At 45.1% G+C, this 21,602-nt stretch overlaps 1 protein-coding gene across 1 annotated transcript in view; it reads left to right on the top strand.

Annotated features, from left to right (window-relative positions):
* Nucleotides 1-21,602, top strand: part of LOC125281381 (dual oxidase 1-like) — a 273,276-nt gene that overhangs the window by 19,494 nt on the left and 232,180 nt on the right. The window contains 1 exon segment of the mRNA XM_057313038.1: nt 5,748-5,845. Coding sequence (XP_057169021.1) covers nt 5,748-5,845 — 98 coding nt within the window.

Below are 21,602 nucleotides of genomic sequence, written 5' to 3'. Positions count from 1 at the left end.
CCCAGATAACTTTCATAATCATGTTTGCATTCTTTATACATTTTTGGTTTTTCAGAAAGTTTCTTCTGACCTGTGTTCTTCAGAGTACAGGTTACTACGGCTTGCCTGAGTGCAGAAACCTTTGGTACACTGAGCTTAGAGGAAGGGACACCTGTGTGAAGTGGTTATATATTTTGGACATTAGAGACCTTCACAGATAATTTAAATGGTTAGAATGTTGTGCATTGAGAAACAGTGGTTTGGGGCTTTATTTGGCAGTTAGCATCAAGCGGACCATTTCCTGCCAGGGGCTCAGCCTGCATGGTTAATTCAAGCCAGAGATCTTCTAATATGGCAGTGTGTCATGTTGACTGTTACTCAGCTTCAGAAAGAATCTTTCTGTCATGTTTGCTTTGGAAAGCCCAAATCATGTCCATTGTTTTCACAGTAATAATATCTGGTAACTTGGGAAGCCAGAATAGCATCATGATTCTAAGGTAAGCTGGTGTTTGAGTGCCTGATCTCTCTCTCCCTTGTCTGCTGTGTGACCTTGGAAAATGTCTTAAGTTTTTTTGGACTTTGTTTTCTCACATGCAAAATGGAACAAGAGTAGTAATCAGTTAGGGCTGTGAGGATTCCAGAGCTGGTGCTTGTAAAGCACTTGGGAGAGATTGCTATGACACCACACCCTCCGCAGATGGCAGGTTGTCACTGTTGTCCGGGTGAGTGAGAGGTGGGTGTCAGGGACTGTCCAGGTTGGACTGTGCACTGAAACGAGACCATTAGAAGCAAAGTGATCGTGTGGAGTATGTTACCTGTTCAGGAAGCATAGATTCAGAGTGTGTTGTGACTGGTGGGAAATTCTCATTTGCATGTTAGGGGGAAGAGAGTTCAGAGTAGCCTGAGGACCCCGTGTACGTATAAATGTCCCCACTTACGCCAGAAACGTAGAGATTGTCCATCTTACAAATACCTTCAAGGAGCTGGCAATTTATTTCATTGTATAATGAGCCAAGTTTAATTTTTCTTTGGAGCAAAAGAATTTAAGCATTTTAATTATAGGATTGGGGAAATACCTAGTTTTCTGCCCTAGTTGAACTAGTTCAAATTGTTATGCTTGTATTTTAGTAGTTCCATGCTGGACGTGGCCCTAAGCTGCCCTCAGTTCAAATGGTAGACATCCAGCAGGTCCAGTGTTGATAAATGCGGTGTTGCTATCTGCTTGAATTCTCCTTAAAATAGAAACTAAAGTGAGGAGCAATTATAAGGCCCTCAAAGCCAGTGTATACGCTCATTTATTCATCATTAGTTCATTCACGCATCAAGTGCATATGTTCTGATCGTGTGTTTTAGGTGTTCGGTCCAGTGCGCGCTGTTGGTTATAGAGTGGCGAACAGAAACCAGACGTGGGGAGTAACTGGGCTGTCTTGTGTTTGCGGTTAGTAAGGAGAATAAAGCCAGTTCCAGCGGACTCGCAAGATTTCCCTGAATGACATTTTCAGGTTTATACTCCTAACAGACAAGAGGCAATAAACAAACAAACAAACAACGACAGTAGAAAAAGAGGGCTTTTAAAGAGCAAATGGTACTCACCTGCTGCAGGCACTGGGGCTTTTTGACCTTCACTTTGGTTTTATTTAATAGTGCTTTAAATATTTGTCTGGGATGGCGGTGCTGAGGCTGCGGAACTTAGGCTGTCGTTGTCCCCAGAATCTTGCTGCTTGGGTGGAGGAAGACACTGACAGGCCAGATTTAACATCCGCTCTAGTTTGTTGCACGGGAAGCTCCACCACCGGAGAGTCCTGCGTCTCTCTCGTCTATTGCCTTGTGTCCTGGGGCCTGGGGCCGTGCATGGCATTTGTCAGTCACTCCACAGATACTGGTGTCATGTGAAGGCGTGCTGAGGGGTACAGGAGAGAGGTGTCTCACCTGGGGGAAGGGCACGGCTCCCACCGCACATGCGTCCAGGTTAGCCCGGGGAAGAAGGTCCAGGTGGAGGAGGTGTCGAGGAGGGCACAGGTTGTTCTGTACACCGAAAATGGCTTAATGTTGCTGCTTTGTAGGATTCACGGGAGATAGCATGACAGTCAGACTGGGCTTGATCATTCAGGGACCGACAGGTCATATCAAGGAGTTGGGATTTCCTCTTCTTCAAAAGGAGTAATTCTAAAGTACTAGAAACCAGGTGTCCTGATACCCAAGCCGGCACTCTTTTCATATTACACAATGCGTACAATGTCAACCAAGTGTCATCAGGTCTTGGGTTCCATATCCATTAGTGATAGCCGGACTATTAAAGTTCTGTAAGCCCCTGGTGAACTTTTCATCTTTTGGGGAGAGTGAGGATATAGGAGAAATATTTGTTTTCTCAGGTGTGAAAAAAAGTTGAAACTCTTTAAATTTAAAGGCAAGCAAGGTCCATATGTCTTTGAATTCTAGTTCTCCGGAGGATAGCAGGTATATGTAGTAGATAGTACCCTAATAAATGCAAAAAAATACAAAAACCCTTTACTTTTGTGTATACTCTTGTAGCAGGCGTTGTACTGGACTCTGCAGGGTGATAACTGGATGAGAAATGATCCTCTCCAAAAGGTCTTTGCAGCCGAGGGAGGGAGACAGAGAAGTCAGTCAGTGATGATGGTACAGTGGGTAAGTCCTGTGATAGAGGTGCGCCCAGGGCATTATGACGGGTACTTATCTTTCTTCAGTCCCCCACTTTTTTTTCTTTTTTAAAGATTTTATTTATTTATTCGACAGAGATAGAGACAGCCAGCGAGAGAGGGAACACAAGCAGGGGGAGTGGGAGAGGAAGAAGCAGGCTCCCAGCGGAGGAGCCTGATGTGGGGCTCGATCCCATAACGCCGGGATCACGCCCTGAGCTGAAGGCAGACACTTAACCACTGTGCCACCCAGGTGCCCCATCAGTCCCCCACATTCTTAACCCTTTTTATACCTATTGTAATTTACCCCCTACCCCAGACCTATTTTCCCCATACCATCCAGTAGCCTCTTAGTAATTTTTCTTCATGGTCATACAGACTCATCTCTTCTTCACATTTGATTTCTGGGAGACAGTTTCCTGGAGATCTCTGTTCTGTTCTTTTCCGAGCTGCTTGCTCCTTCGGTCTTTTATTGTGTTGTCCCTGGATGTTCCTTTGTTCTCATCGTTTGGCTTTTGTCCAGAGTTGGATTTTATGTTTGTGGCAACTCTTGTCTTTGTCTTTCTTCACTCACTTCTTCCTTTTGGTGGCGTTAATTACTTTAAAAAGATAGTACAGTGTTTTTGGACAAGTTGAAGACAGCCTTCAGCATTCCCTCCTCTTGAGCAACACTGCTCCGGCTTGGACTTGTTTCCCTCTCTCCTGGTGCACAGCCACCATTCTGGAATCTCCCTTCATCGTCGTCCTGGGGATTCCCTTATCCCTTCTAATGGAAGCTCACGCCTTGCTCATTTTTTGTTGATGCTCGTGTTTTGGTGGAAGACTTTCTCCAGGGGCTTTCTGACATAGGATGCTTAGGAGGCAAACCTTTTGGGACCATGCATGATTGAAACTTGATTGATGGTTTCGCTGGGTACAGAGTTCTGTATTGGAATTCATTTTTGTTCATAAATTCAAAGATTGCTCCATTGCCTTCTTGTTTTCATGTTACTGTTTTAGAATTCAGAAGCTATTCTCATTTTCCTTCGTATGTAACTTTTCCCCCCTCCCATCTTTAGAAGCTTGTAGGAGTTTTACAATTTGTCCAAGTCTTTTGAAATATCGTGATGGTGTACCTTGTGTGGTCGGTTTTCATCCACTGTGCTGCATATTCAGCGGGTCCCTTCATTCTGGTACCTGGGAGTTTTCAGTTCTGGGAATACTCTTTGGCATTACTGTGCTGAGGTTTTCTCCCTTGCTTTTCCTTATTTTGTTTTTCTGGAAGTCTTATTATCCAGAACTTGGCTGTCCTGGGCAAAGGTTGTAATTATCTTAATACCTTTTTCTTCTTCTTCTTCTTCCTTCCTTTGCTCCTCCTTTTCTGCCTTTTTTTTGGGGGGGGTCTTTTTATTCTCTATTCAGGGAGATGACTTCAGTTTGACTTAACCTTTTCTTTAGTTTATTATTTCTGATTTCAGAAAGGTTCTTTAGATTTCCAAGGGCTCTTTTTCTATTTTTCTAGAAGAACATCCTGTTTTTCTTTCTTGATTGCAGTGTTGTCTTACCTCTATATTATTGATAGTTTGTATAGTCTCTGTTTCTTTTAGGTTGTTTCCTTCCTTCTCCTGTCTGACGTGGTGGGGCCCTTTGACTTTTACATCAGGGTATTCTGGGTGGGCCATGTGTTGGGGGTCCCCAGGGTTAGTATCTTTAGATCTGTCTTTTGGAGCTGATCAGATTCCCCAGAAATATTCTCCAGTCTCTTTCCGGCACAATTCTGACTTCAGAATCTGGAAGGCAGCGGTGTGCGTGTGTGGTCTGTTGTAGGAGAGCTGGAGAATTCACTGTTCACTGTATATACGGTCATTAAGTCCAGCTCTGTTCAGTGCAGCTGGGCAGGGTGACTTCAGTCCATAGACGCCTCTACTTTTCCGGGGAATGCCCCCTCCCATCTTCTTTCAGAGTGAGGGGGCATCACGTTGTGCCTGGCTTGAGGTTGAGGTTCTGGTTTCAGCTTCCATGGCCTTCCCCGGCTCCTCTGTATTTGGGGCTATGCCTTTTTTACCCCCGTTCTGTCTACACTGCTGCTGCCACTTCTGGTCTTCTAGGACACTGCTGTGCAAGTGGAAGTGGTTCCCGTGTGTTCCACTGCTGAATTAGGACCTGGCTTTCTTGGGCCTGCTGCCTCCTTTACTCTACTTCAGTCTGTTACAGTTTCTGTCTCCTCCAGGTTTCTTCTTTTTACTTTTTTGTTTGGGTCTCAATCTTCCATGTTAGAAGATTTCCTCAGTACTTCAAAAATCTTGGCTTTTTTCTCCTTTCAGTTCTCCCTGTGCTGTTTCAAACATTTTTTAAAAAGATTTTATTTATTTACTTATTTGAGGGAGTGAGTGTTTGCACAGGAGAGAGAGCAGAGAGCACAAACGGGGAGGGGCAGAGGGAGAGGGAGTAGCAGACTCCCTGTTGAGCAGGGAGCCTGACCTGGGGCTCCATCCCTGGACCCTGGGATCATGACCTGAGCTGAAGGCAGATGCTTAACAGACTGAGCCACCCAGGCGCCCCTGTTTAGAACATTTTTAAAAAATATCTCTTTAGTATAGTTTTGATGGAAGGCAGTGGAACAGATGTCTATACTCTGTCATTGTATCATGCACTTATTAGCCAACCACACCCTGTTAATTTATGATTTTTGATATGTTTGAATAGTTTCCAGTTGCTTGACATGTATTTCTTTTCTTTTCTTTTTTTTTTTTAAGATTTTATTTATTTATTTGACAGAGAGAGATACCAGTGAGAGAGGAGACACAGGCAGGGGGAGTGGGAGAGGAAGAAGCAGGCTCCCAGCGTAGGAGCCTGATGTGGGGCTCGATCCCAGGACTCTGGGATCACGCCCTGAGCCGAAGGCACACGCTTAACGACTGAGCCACCCAGGCACTCCTTCCTGTGTGTTTCTTAAGTAGAAATAGGTTTGAAGACAGGGACATGGTGCCCTCTTCTCACCCCTCATCCCAGGCGTTGCCCAGTAGGCTTGCGTGGGAGGTGATGGAACTGGCTGAGGGGTGAGTTCAGTAGAGCTTCAAGAAGTGAAAGGAAGGGGGTTTTAATGCGCATGTTGTCTCTCCTTGTCAGGTTCTCTGAGGACTATGGAAAGAGGAAAGAGAAACCGGGAGCATTTCCTTTAAACCCACGTTTGATTTCTTCACAGAGGTATCGTGGCCTTCAGAACTGTGAGTATAATTCTCTTGCTACATTTGTGTTTTGGTTTTTCCTTTTGTTTTGATTTTTCTTTCATCTGTCTTAAGGTTTCTTTGACATATACTAGAAACAAATAAAAGCTAGTTGATTTTGCAGAGTAGGTGAGGGAAGAAGTATCAGTTGTTTAGTGCCTTTTATGTGTGGAGAGAGGCAGGCAGGATGACAGTCCTGTCCCTGATAGTTGTGACAGTAGCAGCATGTGCCCTAGAAGAGTGGCCCAACAGGGTCAGCACTGGGCCATCCAGCTCCTAGGTGAGTCTCTGGCAGTAATCCCCTGAATGAGGCTACACTTTGCCCGTTTCACATTTGCATAACTGAAACAGAGGTTAAAGGTTACTAAGTTAGTAAAAAGCAAAGCTGGGATTCAGACTCAGTCTGGCTTCGGAGCCTGTGCTTTTTACTCGTGTTTTATTCTTATGGGCTCTGGATTCAGATGTTGGCTTGGCTGCTTACTTACTAACTCTTCTCTAACTACCGAAACCTAGCTTTCTCTCCATGCGAACTCTTCATTGACTACTTTTTTTTTTTTTTTAAGATCTTATTTATTTATTTGACAGAGATAGAGACAGCCAGGGAGAGAGGGAACACAAGCAGGGGGACTGGGAGAGGAAGAAGCAGGCTCATAGCGGAGGAGCCTGACGTGGGGCTCGATCCCATAACGCCGGGATCACGCCCTGAGCCGAAGGCAGACGCTTAACCGCTGTGCCACCCAGGCGCCCCTCTTCACTGACTACTTAAACCTAGCTCTTTCCTCTGACAAAGGGTGCTGGTGATGGGACAGCTCTCCCAGGGTTGTGGTGAAGATGCCATAAGAAATGTGAAATGTGCTCAGCATTCACAAATGTTAGCAATTGCTATTCGGTGGCAGTTCCCCCACTTTAATGAGAGGAAAACTAAGCTCCAGAGATTGGGTTATTTGTGATTTGTTAATTTGTAACCTTGGCACTTGTGCTGCACTCCACAGTTGGGAGGTTATAGAATTGAGATTCTATTCCAGTTTGTCTTATTTCCAAAGACTGCTCTTTCTGGTAGGCCTAGTGGTAAATCGAGGACAGATCGTTGATAGAAGATTCATCAATCTGTCTTGTGGTATTAGCATTGGTAAGATTTTAGCAATACATTGCTTTGGTGTAAAAGCCCCATAAACTTAGACTTCATGGATTCAGAATTCAGAATCATTATAATTACGTTGAATTTGACTTTGGCAAGTGTGTTTGTCTTAGATGTCCAAGGGGCAGGACCCTGGATTGTTTTTCCATTTCCTTCTGGGGGTCAGTTCACTTTCCTCCTTTGTTCTCCTTTCTCCCCCAAACCCACTTTTGTTTCTGCCAGGATTAGGTATTAGGGAAGGGAAGGGAAATTGTGTCACGAAGTTTCAGTTTCCAAGTAAGGCCTGGAAGTCTTGCTCCTTTTTTCTGATTCCTTCTACCCTTTCTTGGCTATGAGAGGCACCTGTTCTGTGTGCTGTGCCAGGTGTGACTCTGCTGTCTTTTGGAGAAGGCCATGCCCAGCTGTTTACATCCCTTGTCTCCTCCCCACCCTCCCTGCACATTTCAATGTTTCTTCCTGTAACAGTGGGCTATATTTATTGGGTACAAGTCTGTTTCTGCATCTTTAAGAGCAAAGATTTTGTTATTTCGTTTCTGCATGTTTTCTGCTTGACCCATGGGTAGTTTTCACTAAATGCTGGATGAAGTAGTGTTTAATGCTTGCCACAAAATAAGTTCTCTTTTCTTAGTGGATCCAAACAAGAGGGAGAATATCAAGTATAACTTTTCATCAGCATTAGCTATTAAAAATCGTTCGTCATGGTAGAGCCCAAGACAGTTTCATATTTAGCAGAAGTTACACAAAATTTTTCTTCTTAATGGGATGTGCAGTGGAACGAAGGCCTGACAGGGAACTGAGAGCCCGTTCTTGGCTCACTGGAACTTTGAACACCGAGATATAATCTGCTGCTTCTAGTTTGGCCCTCCCCTCCCCTCCCCCCCGTTTGAAAATATGTAAACCCAGGAAAAATACCTTATAACCAGTGTTTCTATAATTGTTTCCCCCAATTCTGGACAACTGGTGAGGCCACACGAGTAAGCCTGGCTTTGTACAGCATCGACTTAATGGTGTTCCTCTGAGATCCGGGGCCCTTGATGTACCTGAGTGCCCTGGTCCACTTGAGCCCCTGCAGGATGGATCAGGTTCTTGGTTCTTGATTTGTTTTGGGGTGTTGCATTCTTAAGGCAGAACTTGGGATGGAGGTGTTTTACAATCAGAATTCTAGGAAAGCAAAGCAAAGTTTTGGAGGAGTTGAATTGCTGAAATATGTATGGAGATTATTTTCAGGGTTAATGGGGTGTGGGGAGGCAGTAGACAGAAAAGAAGGTTGCCCGGAGACCCATCTGAAACCCCCCATTTGGTGAATAAAGATAGGTTATTTAGCGTCAGGGCAGCTGAGAACAATCGACAGAGATTGAACTGTGAGGTTCTGGGGCTGTTTGTCCAAACAAAGAGTCGCTAGGGTAAGGCGGTGCTGGCTGTCGGCTCCGGAGGCCAGCTGTCCCTCCCTCAGTGTTGAGCCCTGAGATTCAGCTGAGGTTTGAAAGGCTAGTGTGTTGGGAATAGACACTGGTGGTGGGGGTTGGAGGGTGGGGGAGAGTAGAGGACAACCAGGAGATTGTCGGCACGCTGTTCAGGGAACCAGGTGAGCGGCAGCGGAGGCTGGGATTGGAGCAGGAAAACTGGAGGTGGTGAGAAGCAGTTGGGCCTTGGATGTATTTCAAAGGTAGAACCAGTAGGATTTGCTGACAGATTGGATAAGGCATGTGAGGACAAAGGGGAGGAGTTGAGTTGTCTAGAAGGCTCTTGGCCTGGGCAACTAGATGGGGGGAAGGCTGTGGGTGGAACTTGGTTTAGAGGGGCAGATGGGGAGCTCACTGTAGGCGTTTTAAGTTTGTGATTCTGTTAGGGATCCAAGTAGAGATGTCATGTAGGCAGTTGTAAATAGGCATTTGGTGGTTGGAAGAGAAGTCTGAGCTGGAAGTGGCCATGAAAACGCAGTGACGGTCTGTGGTCACCGAGGGAGTGAGCACAGAGAAGACAAGCAAGCCTGAGCCTCAGATCACTCTGCCATCGAGTGCTCAAGGACGAACATGAGCAGTGTTTGGCACAGAGCAGGTGTGAAGAAGACCACAAGCACTGGCACCATGGGAAGAAGGGAAGAAGTGTCCAGGAGGAGGATGTGATCAACTCTCTGAAGTGTCAGGAAAGGTCATGATGAGGACTGAGGTTTGGCCTTCGGGTTTGGCGACTTGGAGGACACTCTGGCAAGTGCTCGGCGCAGTGTGGGGGCGTGGTCAGAATGAAAGCCCGCCTGGACGGTGGTGTGAAGGGGGAGAGGGTAGTGAGACAGATTGCATCTGGGTGACTTAGGTCCAGGGAGTACGGTCATCCTCACACTTACTCACCGTCTGGGTGCAGAGCAACGCAGCCGGCTCCCTGAGGTCCGTGGTGGTGTCTTCATGTCACGGGCGGGGAAAGGTCAGGTTCAGAGCTTACAGTAGCTTTTTCAAGAGTACGGAGCCGGCAGGCTGACGCCAGGTCTCAGGCCATGCACGCTGTCCTCAGCTGCCCTGCGTCCTGAGGGTGGAGAGACACTGTTGAAGGGGGAAAGGGGGTAGCGTGGTTGAAAAGTTGTAGGAAAACGCTTATGTCCTGCTGGAAGTGCTTCTGTTAGAGATTCTTTTTCTTACTTAGAAATTTCACTTCTATCAGAGGGTGGTAGGTGCATGTGTTCAAAAGTAAAAGAGTGTTGAATGGTTCATGCAGAACCCAGCGGGCTCCTGTCCTGCCTCCACCATCCGCCTCCCAGAGCTGCCTGGAATCCTGCTTATCTGTTTCTTGTAGCATTTCTGTCCACGGTTCCCAGCAATATCTATGTAGAGGCAGGGCCATCGATGCGTCACTTTTAGAAAAAGTTACATTTTGAACTCCCGTCTTCCCCCACGTAGTTGTAGCACAATTTTTGTTTAGAGCCATAATTTGGCGAACTGTTTTGACTTTGTTAATGTTGCTCACTATTGAGCTGGTGAATGTAGCATGATTATATTCCCTTTTAGTTCCACTTTTTGTTTTCCTGTTTTCTTGAGCTTAACAGTTGCCACTTTTTTTTTTTTTTTTTTTTTCTGTTTGCTTGATATTCTTAAGAGTTCTCACTCTCCCTGACAGTAAGGCCTCTTAATAAAATTTGCCATCTGCTCATGTGTATTCCTTCTGTCTTCACCCCCAGGGACATCTGTTTTCTTGCATGCTGGACAGGTTACTCTCCCATGGTAGCAGGGTTGAGGTGCGTAGGGCAGATCCTGCAGGAGCAGGCGAGACCGGGTAGAGAATCCTGATGGGGAAGACAGTGATGGGGAGATCAGAGGGAGGGGGACGGTGTCCTCCTGAGGGAGCAGGTCCGGCCATGGTGAGTGGGGCTCGCGGTAGTTGGGGAAAGGCATTCCAGGTGGAAAAGGTGAGAAAAAGCAGAGCGGGAAGAGATCGGTTACTTTTTGTTAACCTACAAAGCCTGTATTGTGGCGCCTCGCTAGGTGGTACATGTTAACTTAGTTACTGACTCTTCCTTTAAGACCTTTAAATAGATTTCCATGGAAAATGTGACATTCAGATCGTTAAAAATCTGTCATAAATTTTTTATTTTTTGAAAGATTTTATTTTTTAAGTAATCTGTACAGCCAGTGTGGGGCTCAAACTTACAACCCCGAGGTCAGGAGTCGTACACTCTACTGACTGAGCCAGCCAGGGGCCCCCGTCATAAATTTTAATATTTTCTTAAAACCTGCGCATAGGATATATCAAGACACTTAAATCCAAGAGATCATCTTAAACTGTTGATTCCATGTATTCATGGAAAAATCTTTATGGACTATCCCGTCACTGAGGCGGCCCAGCCAGTCATCGTGCAGGCGTGACCAGTGCAGCCCCCCGCTGCGGTCGTCAGGCGGGAGCAGGATGAGCGACCACAGGACGTTTCAGAGGCTGCTCTGTGTCTAGCTGGATGCGCAGGATGGTGTGCAGGGAGGCCGCGGTGTCGCGGAGGCGGGCAAGCGCAGCCCTGTCTCCGTGGCTCAGTTAGGGAGGCCCGTCGCGAACTCGGGAACGAGTTGGTGCAGAACCAAGAGTGAGTGGATTGGCTTCTTTTGAAAAGAAGCATCGCGCAGTTTGAAATGCTGAGGCAGGATTATAGGAAATAAAGTCCGTAAGTGCCTTTCAGGACTGCCAACTCCAGGGCACCTTTTACGTAAATGTGCTGCACCTTTTATGTGGGTGCCTGGCTATTCTCATGGACGGTTAGGAGCCTGTGTTTAGTTCAGTGGGTCTGCCGTGTACAAATGTTACCTGCTTCCTGAAGCTTCTGCTTTATGCTCCAGGCTTTGCGCAGGACACCCTTTATCTTGCCAATAGTAGTTACATTTGTGATTCAGGAATTCTACGTGAGGGAAGTCGTCAGAATTGTGATACCTGCCGTTTATGTGTGTCATTCATCGTGTGTTTTGAGTTGTGTGTAGTGTTTATAATAACAAGGTAGTGATTACTGCCCCCACGCTGCAGAGGAGAGCCCGGAGCCAGATACCAGTCAGCCCGAGGCTCCACGTGGTGGTGGCAGGCTCTCCTGTTCCTTGACATGAAAGCTTAGCCCTTGCTCTGAAGTGCACGTGGTGCTCCTGTGTGCGGGCTCTGCCTGTGATAGAGAGGGGGAGGGCTGCCGCCCACTGAGCGGTCTGCAGACCCTCAGTATTGTCACGTGCCAGCCGTGCTTCCGCCACGTCGGGATGCGTTGTCACTAGTGTTGCCAACCATTGCACGTGGTTCCCCGTCATTGGTGTTTCTGCTCATACTGAAGAAAGATTATGGATTCATCCCATACTTGTAAAAATGGGAAAATACGTCTGTTTCTGACCCTAGTAGTAGGCAGGCAGCTTTTCCTGTGATTCTTACACTCTGACTAAGGGGGAGAGAGGATGTTTCTTTCTTTCTACCTGCTTTGGCATATCGTTGCTATCTGCCAGGGGGGAGGGGCAAGTGGGGCGTTGGGAGTGGCGATGGCAAGGAAACATGTTAGATTTGTGTCTCCTGCTCATGAATTCTAAGTGCTTTAACAAAATAGACAAACTTTCCATCATTTCTTCTTTGATAAACTGTCTATTAAAAGGATAGGTGTCTCAGCAAAAAATTCAACTGGAAAAATGGTGAGAAGCTTTGAGTAGATACTTCATCCATTTCCTGTAGATAACAACATGCACACAAAAAGACGCTCCCCATCATCCCTCATTAGGGAAGTGCCCGTGACAGCCGCAGTGGGTAGCGCTGCAGTCCTGTGAGAATGCCTCCCATTCCCACAAAACAAGGCAGCAGAAGGGGACAGTGCCCAGGTGCAGGGCTGTGGGACAGCTAGAACTACAACGTGCTTTGCTGGTGGGGATGCAAAGGGTTATAACCACTTTGAAAAAGTAGTGTGGCAGTTTCTTATAAACTTGAATATATGCTTCTCATACGATCCAGCAGTCCTACATGAAGGCCTTTACCCAAGAGACATGCAAATTTATCTCTACACAAAGGCCTGCATATGATTGCTTATAGCAGCTTTATTCCTATTTACCGAAGATGGAGAACAACTCGGAGGTCCGTCAGGTGGGAAATGCGTGAACAGGTTGCGGTGCACCTGTGCGGTGGGGCAGTCCTTGTACAGCAACACAGAGGTACTGACTGCTGACATCCTCAGCAAAACAGGAGCGCGTCCAGAGCGTTCTGTTACGGGCAAACACAGAGCTCTGTACAACTGTGGTTCCCCCCTGATAACATTCGGATAAAGGCAAAACTATGGGAACAGATTGGATCAGTGGTTGCCGGGGGCTGAGGCTAGGGGAGGAGAGGACTGAGTACAGGAGGGCGTGAGGGTGCTTCGTGGGTGATGGAAGTAGGCCATGTCTGCCCTGTGATGGTGGTCATACACTGACTGTGTCAGTCAGAACCCAGCGAACAGTGTTTTACTGTATGTAAATTTTACCTCAATAAGCCAAACCCAAAAAAAGGTGGATGACTTATGTATATACACACGTAGGTATTACACACACACACAGGCACACACATTTATACCCACGCTTGAGCTCCCTTTTTCTTTCCAGTGGATTAAATTTAATTTTTCTGGATTAGGTATCCTGAAAGTTTAAATGAAATAGATTGTAGCACAGACACTTTGTGAAAACAGAGGATCTTGGAGTCTTTGGTTGATTTTTACATTCTTATTCACGACCTGAAGGCTTTATAATGTGGTTTGTTTTTGTATAACATGGTTATGTAGTATGGATGTCACGTAATTAGCATAAATAAAAGATGTTTTATCAGTTAAATTATTTTAAGATTCCTTCCATGTTGTTCAGGCTCTTGTAGCTGTGGAGAAAAATAGTTTTACTAGCTTTAAAAATTAATAAAAAATGTTTTCTTTGATTCATGACAAACTTAATTATACAGTCTTCAGCTCTGTCTTTAATCAGCTGTAATTGTAGGGTATGATTATATTTCAAACCGCTAGACCTAAGAATGTACACAGAAAATAATACAAGTTAGCTTCACCAAACGTAAGGCTTCATTGTAGTTGCGAGTCAGGTCTCTTCACAGTATGTAAGAGGGTCGCTTGTTATTAGTATGTGGTGCTTTGCGATGCCCTGCAGAGCAGTTGTTCAGCATTTTTTCCTAATAAACCCTTCTTAGCAAAGCCACAACAGTGGGCAGGGAGGGGGATTAGAGTGGAAAGTTGTGTATTTACTTTTCATTTAAAAATCAAAATCTGACTATAGACAATAAGAAGGCCATTCATTTAAATGATGAGGTCTTCATTATTTTGCGATCAGAGGATATTGCCGTGTGTGGTTATAATGGAATCTGATACAGTAAGATGCAGTGTAAGAGGCCCTTCCTGAGCTGCTTTATGTTTGCTTATCCCGTGCGCTGCTCTGGGGGCTGGGGGCTGGCTTCACTGTCTCTGGTAACCTTGTCCTCTGAATGGTCATCACGTAGTCAATATGCACTAACGGCCTCCGTGACCGTTGTGTTTGGGAACAGAAGGAGTAGGCTGTTCTGCCTTGCGTTTGTTCTCGTCTGACTGTCCCTGTGTTTTGCTGTGGGAATCTGTGCACTGACTGGTTTTGAGGGTTTGGCCCCTGCTGGGATGCTTCTTACAACTGGCGACCTTTCCAGCTGCTGTCCGCCAGGTGGCTGTCCTGCTGCAGTTGTCACCGTGCCGCCGCAGGGGCGCTGTGTGGGTCCCAGTGTGAGCGCTGTGTGCCGCTGGACAGCCCGCCCGCGTGGGGGGATGTCTGCGAACAGCTTACAGTGTGACTCGCTGTTCCACTGAGAAGTTGTATTTGTAGAATAGAAGAAAAACGGATGTGGAGCATGAAGTTTGAAAAGTGTTTAACCGTGTTTGTTTTCTCTTGTGGTTCAAAAGGGTACTTAACGGGTCATCTTAAACAAAATGTACTAAAAGATATTAAACTCCTTTGGGGTTTTTCTGGATGACTCAGGATCCTCAGTACGAACACCTGTCATTTTCAGCGTGTGGTGGCCCCGCTTCTGCTATTTTCCTCAATATGAGGCTGTGTGGCGGGCAGCCTCTGAACACCCTTCTACCACCCTTTCTAATTTGCTACTCCTTGTTTTTGTTGTTGTTGTTGTTTGTTTTGTTTTAAAATGAAGCCTTGTGTGTTTTTCTGGAAAAGTTGTAAGTAGTATAGGCAACTTCCAAATACCCTTTCACCTAGATTGACCAGTTGTTAACATTTTGTGACATTTGCCTGCATGGCCCCCTCCCCCCACCTCTGGATATAGAAGTACACGTGGCACATTTATTTTCACACACTGGAAGAGAGTAAGTTGCATACTTCATGCCCTTTACTCTTAGATACTTCAGGAAGTATTTACCAAGAACAAGGACTTTTGGGGCGCCTGGGTGGCTCAGCCATTAAGCGTCTGCCTTCGGCTCAGGTGATGATCCCAGGGTCTAGGGATCGAGCCCTGCATCGGGCTCTCTGCTCTGCTGGGAGCCTGCTTCTCCCCTCACACTCCCCCTGCTTGTGTTCTCTCTCTCGCTCTCTCTGTCAAATAAATAAATAAAATCTTAAAAAAAAAAGAACAAGGACTTTTTACATAGCCCAAAATAATCAGTATAGTTATCAAATTGGCAAATTTAACATGGGCCACTCTGTAGTTTACAGTCCATATTCACAGTTGCTCTGTTAATTACAGTAGTTTTCCCCCATACAGGACCCAGTCTAGAATTACATGTGGTATTTATTGATGTTTCTATGGTCTTTTTAGTCTGGATATGTTTCTCAGCCTTTCTCCATCATGGAGACTGTTCTAATTGTTTTGTAGGTCTTTCTTCCGTTTGGGTTCCTGTGATGTTTTCTCATGATTAAACTCAGATTACGCATTTTGGGGGCCAGGCTATCAGAGAAGTGGTGCTGTGCCTTTCTCAGGGCATCATATCATTTCTCATATCCATTATTCGTCTCAGGATGGCACATGATGCCAGCTTGTTCTGTTATTGGTGAGGTTAACATCTAGGAATTTGTGGGGCTGCAGATTCTTGGACTCTACTCCTGACCTGCTAAGTCAGAAACTTAGGGCTTGAGTCTATGTTTTTAACAAGCCCGAAAAATGATTTTGATGTATTCTAAAATTTGAGAATTACTGATCTCAGGTGATCAAGTTAGGGCGGCATCTGCCTAGTGTCTGCTCTCTAAAATTAGCGTTTATCCTTTGTAATGAATGAGGAAATCTGTAGGGAAATATTTGAGGCTCTGTGACCTTTTGAGCTTTTAAACTGATCGTTTGGCGCCCCCACGGATGATTCTTGCTTGAACTAGTTATTACTAGGTAGTCGTGCAGTGGGGACGCTGTTCTTCTCACCTGTCAGCTGGCATTCTCCCTTAAGGAGAGTTTCCCCTCCTTTGTTGACTCACTCAGTTGTTCACCCAGTAGTACTTCACGGATTCTTGTTTGATTCAGGGGCTTATAGTCCTTAACTCTCATTCATTTTGATGCTGGAATGCCCCCTGATTTGGTTTTCCAAATCATCTCCTGTGTTGTTTTGACACGTCCCCATTCTTTTCTGAGCACGACCTTCCTTTTGGCACAGTAAGATACTCCCAGCATTTCCTGTAGTTTCTCTGCCCCTGTGGTGCAATCAGCTATTTCTCCAAGATTCCCTGGTTCCTTTTGGTGGGAGATGGAATTTAGAGGCCGGGATCTGAGTGGGAGGTGTGCTCCTTTGCTGCCAGCTATTACTGCTTCCCAGCGCTTCCTGTGTGTGTGCACGTGCTTGTGCAGCTCTGCTCCAGATGCAAACATCTTGTTGTGTTCGTAGGAGCCGACGAGTCTCCGATCAGTTTCATTGGCTTCCAGTTGATGCATTTTTCTTCCCTTCTCTTCTCTTTCTTTCGCAGTCTCACATGCACCTTTCTACTTCGATGGTTAGTCAAAGGTTGGAGTAGAATGTATTCTCAGATTTGGGGGTTTATCTTGGGGTTCCCCTGCTTCCAGCATCCCTCCTTTACATATCAGTTGGTCCTCCAGCCCCCATTTCTTTCTTCTGAGACCTCACGCCAGTAAGACTTTTGCTTTCTGCCAGTAGAGCTCGCCCTGGGTTGGGAAGCACGTTTAGTCAGAGGAGCAGCAAACTGGCAGATGTCCTGGGGTAACCATTGTTCAGGGGAGAGCCTTCACCTCTGGTGTGTGCTTCTGGGCTTCCTGGGTTGTCCTGCCTATGCACATTTCACTGTCTGCCAGGGATTTGGGCAGTGTATTTATATTCAGCCTTGGAGCTCAGCATTTTGCAGCCCTCTTGTTTCCAAAATTTCCCCCTTAAATTTATAGCCAGTGTGCTGCGCATTAAGGTGGTACGGTAGGGCTGCAGTCCTGCCCTCCCAGAGTTGGGGCTCACAGTATTGCCAGGCAGGAAAGTGACAAACACTCCCTGGTTTGTACCAGATGCAGGGACAGTTCTGACAGTAACTTCTTCTCAAGTGCTTGCCTGCCTTTGGTCATTTTCCAGTTCCTTCAGATGGTTGGTTTTAGTGATTTTGTCTGATTTTTATAATGATCTATGGAAGAAATTGCTCCATTGTCTTCATGTAACCATTACGGAAGGCTCACTCTCCCTTTTGTCTTATTCTTTTCCTCTGAAATCTAGCTTCATCTTTATTTTTGTACCCAACGTTTCATTATGGTAATTTTCAAACAAATGGCAAAGTTGTAAAAATTTATGGTTAACATCCATAGACTTCTCCACCCCCTGGATTTTACCTATCATGTGTTATTATTCTTGCTTTCTCACGTAAATAACCAATTATCCATTTCTCCATATAGTAATCCATTTTATTTTTTAGGCTGTATTTCAAAGTGCGGATATCAGTATACCTCACCCTATGTGTTTCAGCGTGCATATTGTTTACTAGATAGAGTTCATTGTTTGTTTAGCGTATTTTTCTTTCAGTGTAAAATTTCTATACCAGCTGCACATAACTCAAGTATACATTCACTGAACTGTGGCAAACGCATCCACCTTTGCAACCCAAACACTTATTGAGACATAGACCATTATCATTTCCCCCAAAGGTTCCTTCGTGTCCTTAGTATTCACAGTCCCTGCCGCAACCCCTGCTGCCATTCTCACCCTGACCCCTGACAACTGCTGCGTTCGCCCCCTCAGTTCAGTTCTGCCTGCCCAGGGGTTTCCTGTCAACAGAATCATACCGTGTACATGGTGTACGAGGCTTGTTTTAGCATAGTGTTGCTGAGCTTATCCATGTTGTTAGTGTATCTGTAATTCATTCCTTTTTAAATTATTATTTTTGGGGGGAGGGCAGAGGGAGAGAGAGAATTTTTTTTTTTTAAAGATTTTATTTGTCCATTTGACAGAGAGAGAGGAGAGGGAGTGCACAGGCAGGGGGAGCAGCAGAGGCAGAGAGAGAAGGCTCCCTGCTGAGCAGGGAGCCCAACTCAGGACTCGATCCCAGGACCCTAGGATCATGACCTGAGCTGAAGACAGACGCTTAACCGGCTGAGCCACTCAGGGGCCCCGGAGAGAGAGAACCTTAAGCAGGCTCCACACTCAGTATGAGGCCGTGTGGGGTTCGATCCCATGACCCTGGGATCACAACCTGAGCCGAAACTAAGAGTCGGATGCTCAACCAACTGGGCCACCCAGGCTCCCCCTTGTCCTTTTAATCACAGAGTTGTGTTACGTTGTATGAGTCTGTCATATCTTGTTTATCCGTTCCTTTCTTGATAAACAGTTTTATTTTTGAAAGAAACTTTTGCTGGATGTGTAGAATTCTAGGTTGATGGTTTTTTTCTTTCAGCATGCTAAACATACTGTCATTATCTTCTCATCTTTGTGCAGATTTCTGAAACTCATTTTCTACAACTTTTCCATCTCTGATACTCTACCTTGCAAATTTGAGCCACTCAGCTTCCCAAAACTTGGAAGTTTTCTCACCTTAACTCCCTGAGGCTGCTGCGCTGGGCTTGGATTCCCTTCCTGTGCCCCGCGCCACGGTGGTTCCCAGCTGAACAGAGAGGGGACGGTGGGGCTCACAGGCCTGTGCCGCTCACTGTCTCAAGATCTGAAAAAAATAGTGTCATGGATTTTTACCGTTTTTCTATTTGTTTACCATGGCGGGGTGGGGGTGGGGGGCATCGTTTTCCGTACCAGTTACTCCTGCACGTCTGAAGTGGATGTCCCTAAGTCAATGCTTTTTAATGGAAAGCAGTTCGTATGCTCTATTTCTAAATTTTCTGGAAAATATTGTGAAAGAAATTTACTTGTTTTAATTTTTTTTTTTAAGATTTTATTTATTTATTTGACACAGAGAGAGACAGCCAATGAGAGAGGGAACACAAGCAGGGAGGGAGAGGAAGAAGCAGGTCCCCAGTGGAGCAGGGAGCCCAATGCGGGGCTCGATCCCAGGACCCTCAGATCAAGCCCTGGGCTGAAGGCAGACGCATAACAACTGAGCCACCCAGGTGCCCCTACTCGTTTTAATGTTGATTTAGCTACCGATTTTACGATCTAGAAAATCTCAGGTTGGTTTCCATTTTGACAGAGGGGAACCTGTATTTTGGGCAGACTTTCATTTTAGTTATTTTGTTATTAAACTGGCTTAGGGTAATTGGTTTATTCTGCATCGTATTTAATGGAAAGTAGCATTTCTTGCCTGCCTTAGCAAATGCTGTCCGGTTTGTCATGAACATAACAGTTAATCCCAACTCCAGGAAAAGCCTGTTTGTTCCGGTCTCTTGCCCACCCTGTTGGTGCAGTGTTAGTGTCTCTGAGCCGCAAGGATAGCTGGGCCTGGTAACACGTGAACATGAATAGGAGGAAACGTGCGAGGATCTAGTCACTCATTCTGCAAGTAGCTGAGCTCCTGCAGTGACCCAGGCCCCGTACAGAGGTACTGTTCCTTTTTTCCTCTGATCTTTCAGATGATTGGTTGGAGATTGGGAATTGTTTCTGGCTTTTCTCCTAGTTTTTGATATAAATTTTAGTACCTAAGTCTATGCCTTTAAAAAATACCTTTGTTAATTTGTGAAATTGAGATTATCATTAATAGTTAATGCTAAAACTGTGAGTATTAATCAAAATAATTTTTTATGATATAAATCTTTTATGAAACGACATACCATAAAATGAGTGTGTACGTACCTCGTCGTTTTTACCTACTAGCGATGGCTGCTTTGAAATAGAAAGCCCAGTAGAGTAATGGTGTTTGGGTGTGCGACATAAGTTAGGACCTACTCGAGAATGAGGGACTGACGGTGATTTCTGGGCCCCATGGCTAGACTAGTACTTGAAACTTAATGGGGAAGGATTTGGGCACCTGGAAATGATAATTTTGTTCTGGACCTGCAGTGTTGTTGGAGACCTACCTGTTGCATATTTGTGGAAACTGTTGATCCTACATTTATCATCTTTTGGTGGACCTAGGGCAGATGAGACTTGGTCAGCCCTCAAGCTGAACTTTCTTTACCTGGGAAAACTTTAATCACTCTTGTGTGCGCTTCATTTTGTCATAAATCCTGATAAAATTTCTTGAATGAAAAATTCTTCATTAGTGAGTATATAAGATTTTTAAAATTAATAACTATTGGTCCTCTTGAATTTGACTTTTAATCTTAAATATTTAGATTTATGAAAGATTAGAATATACTTATTAGGCAACGAAGGTCATTTTCTGTTATGGCGTAGACATCTGAAAGATCGTTCGGACAGTTGAAGAAAATATATCCTCCTTTCTGTTTGCCCTCACCCCCTACCTTTTTCCCCCACCTTACTTTTATTTAAGTAAGAAGATGTGAAAGGGAAAGATGGCAGTGTATACCTTTTTATGCAAAAAAAAAAAAAAAAAAAAGGTGGAGCTAGTTGATGAGTGGATTTTATCAGGAGGGGAGGATAAAAAGCCTGGCCGGGTGTTTGCATGGCATTTACACAGTGATCCTGATGGCTGATTTCATATTAGGACCTATTGTGGCTGCTGCCACGAATCAGCCCCCATGGGGCCGCAGACTTGTTTCCTTTGCTGCTGTTTGTGGGCTTGGTGACTGGTGCCTTCTGTCTGCAGCCTGTGACCTTGTGTAAGGGGGTGGGGATGGGGCTGCGATAGGTGCACACAAGGGAGAGAGCGTGCTGTCTTCTCCCGGAACTGTGAGCCTGAGCCTGGGCTCAGCTGAGCGGGAGGTTGTTAAGAATGAGAGTGTAGGGGCGCCTGTGTGGCTCAGTTGTTAAGCGTCTGCCTTCCGCTCAGGGCGTGATCCCGGGGTCCTGGGATCGAGCCCCACATCAGGCTCCTCCGCTGGGAGCCTGCTTCTTCCTCTCCCACTCCCCCTGCCTGTGTTCCCTCTCTCGGGGGCTGTCTCTCTCTCTGTCAAATAAAGAAATAAAATCTCTAAAAAAAAAGAGAGAGAATGAGAGTGTACACAGTGTAGTTTTCCACTGTATAGAAAGATCTCGTTGTATGAGGTATGGATTGTAGCTTTGAGGTCATGTGCAAACAGCTGGCAATGTTCTGTGTAAGTTTCAGGCCTAGGAATATGTAGTTCTGTTTTACATTAAACCCTGCAGGTATTGATGCTGTGATTTTTGTGTTCTCTTACTCTTGTTAGATTAATTCACATTTCTGTTATTTACTTAAAGACGGTATTTGATTTCCATAGAAAGCTTGGGAAATATGCGTTAGGAAATTCCTATACTCAGAGGTGGTTCTTAGGGGGGAATTCAGGATGCCAATGAAAGGAGTATGCCTTAAGCCACCTGTGATTCTGTCCAGACTTTATATGTACTTAGAGCAAAAAACAAACGTACTTTCTCTCATAAATAATTTAAATGCACTTTATGTAGACAAAGTCATTCAAAGCTTTATTTTTAGCACAGTGAGGTGTAGAAATACTTAAAACCATAGCAGAACTAAATTATAGTTTCCCTGGGAAGTAAATATAAAAGCATGCAATCATGATTATAAGAAGGAAATTTAAATACTTTTAACATATTTTTCCAGTTCCTTGGTCCTTCTCTCCCCAGTCATTCAATGGGAAGTAACGTAGATTTTTTTTAAAATATTCAAATTATACATACATATATGTATATCTGTGTATACGTGTGTGTATTCAAATTAAACA

The sequence above is a fragment of the Ursus arctos genome, unplaced genomic scaffold (genome assembly GCF_023065955.2).
Source record: "Ursus arctos isolate Adak ecotype North America unplaced genomic scaffold, UrsArc2.0 scaffold_16, whole genome shotgun sequence".
Classification (NCBI taxonomy): domain Eukaryota; kingdom Metazoa; phylum Chordata; class Mammalia; order Carnivora; family Ursidae; genus Ursus; species Ursus arctos.
Note: the sequence above shows the minus strand (reverse complement) of the source record. Positions and strands in the feature narration are given on the sequence as shown.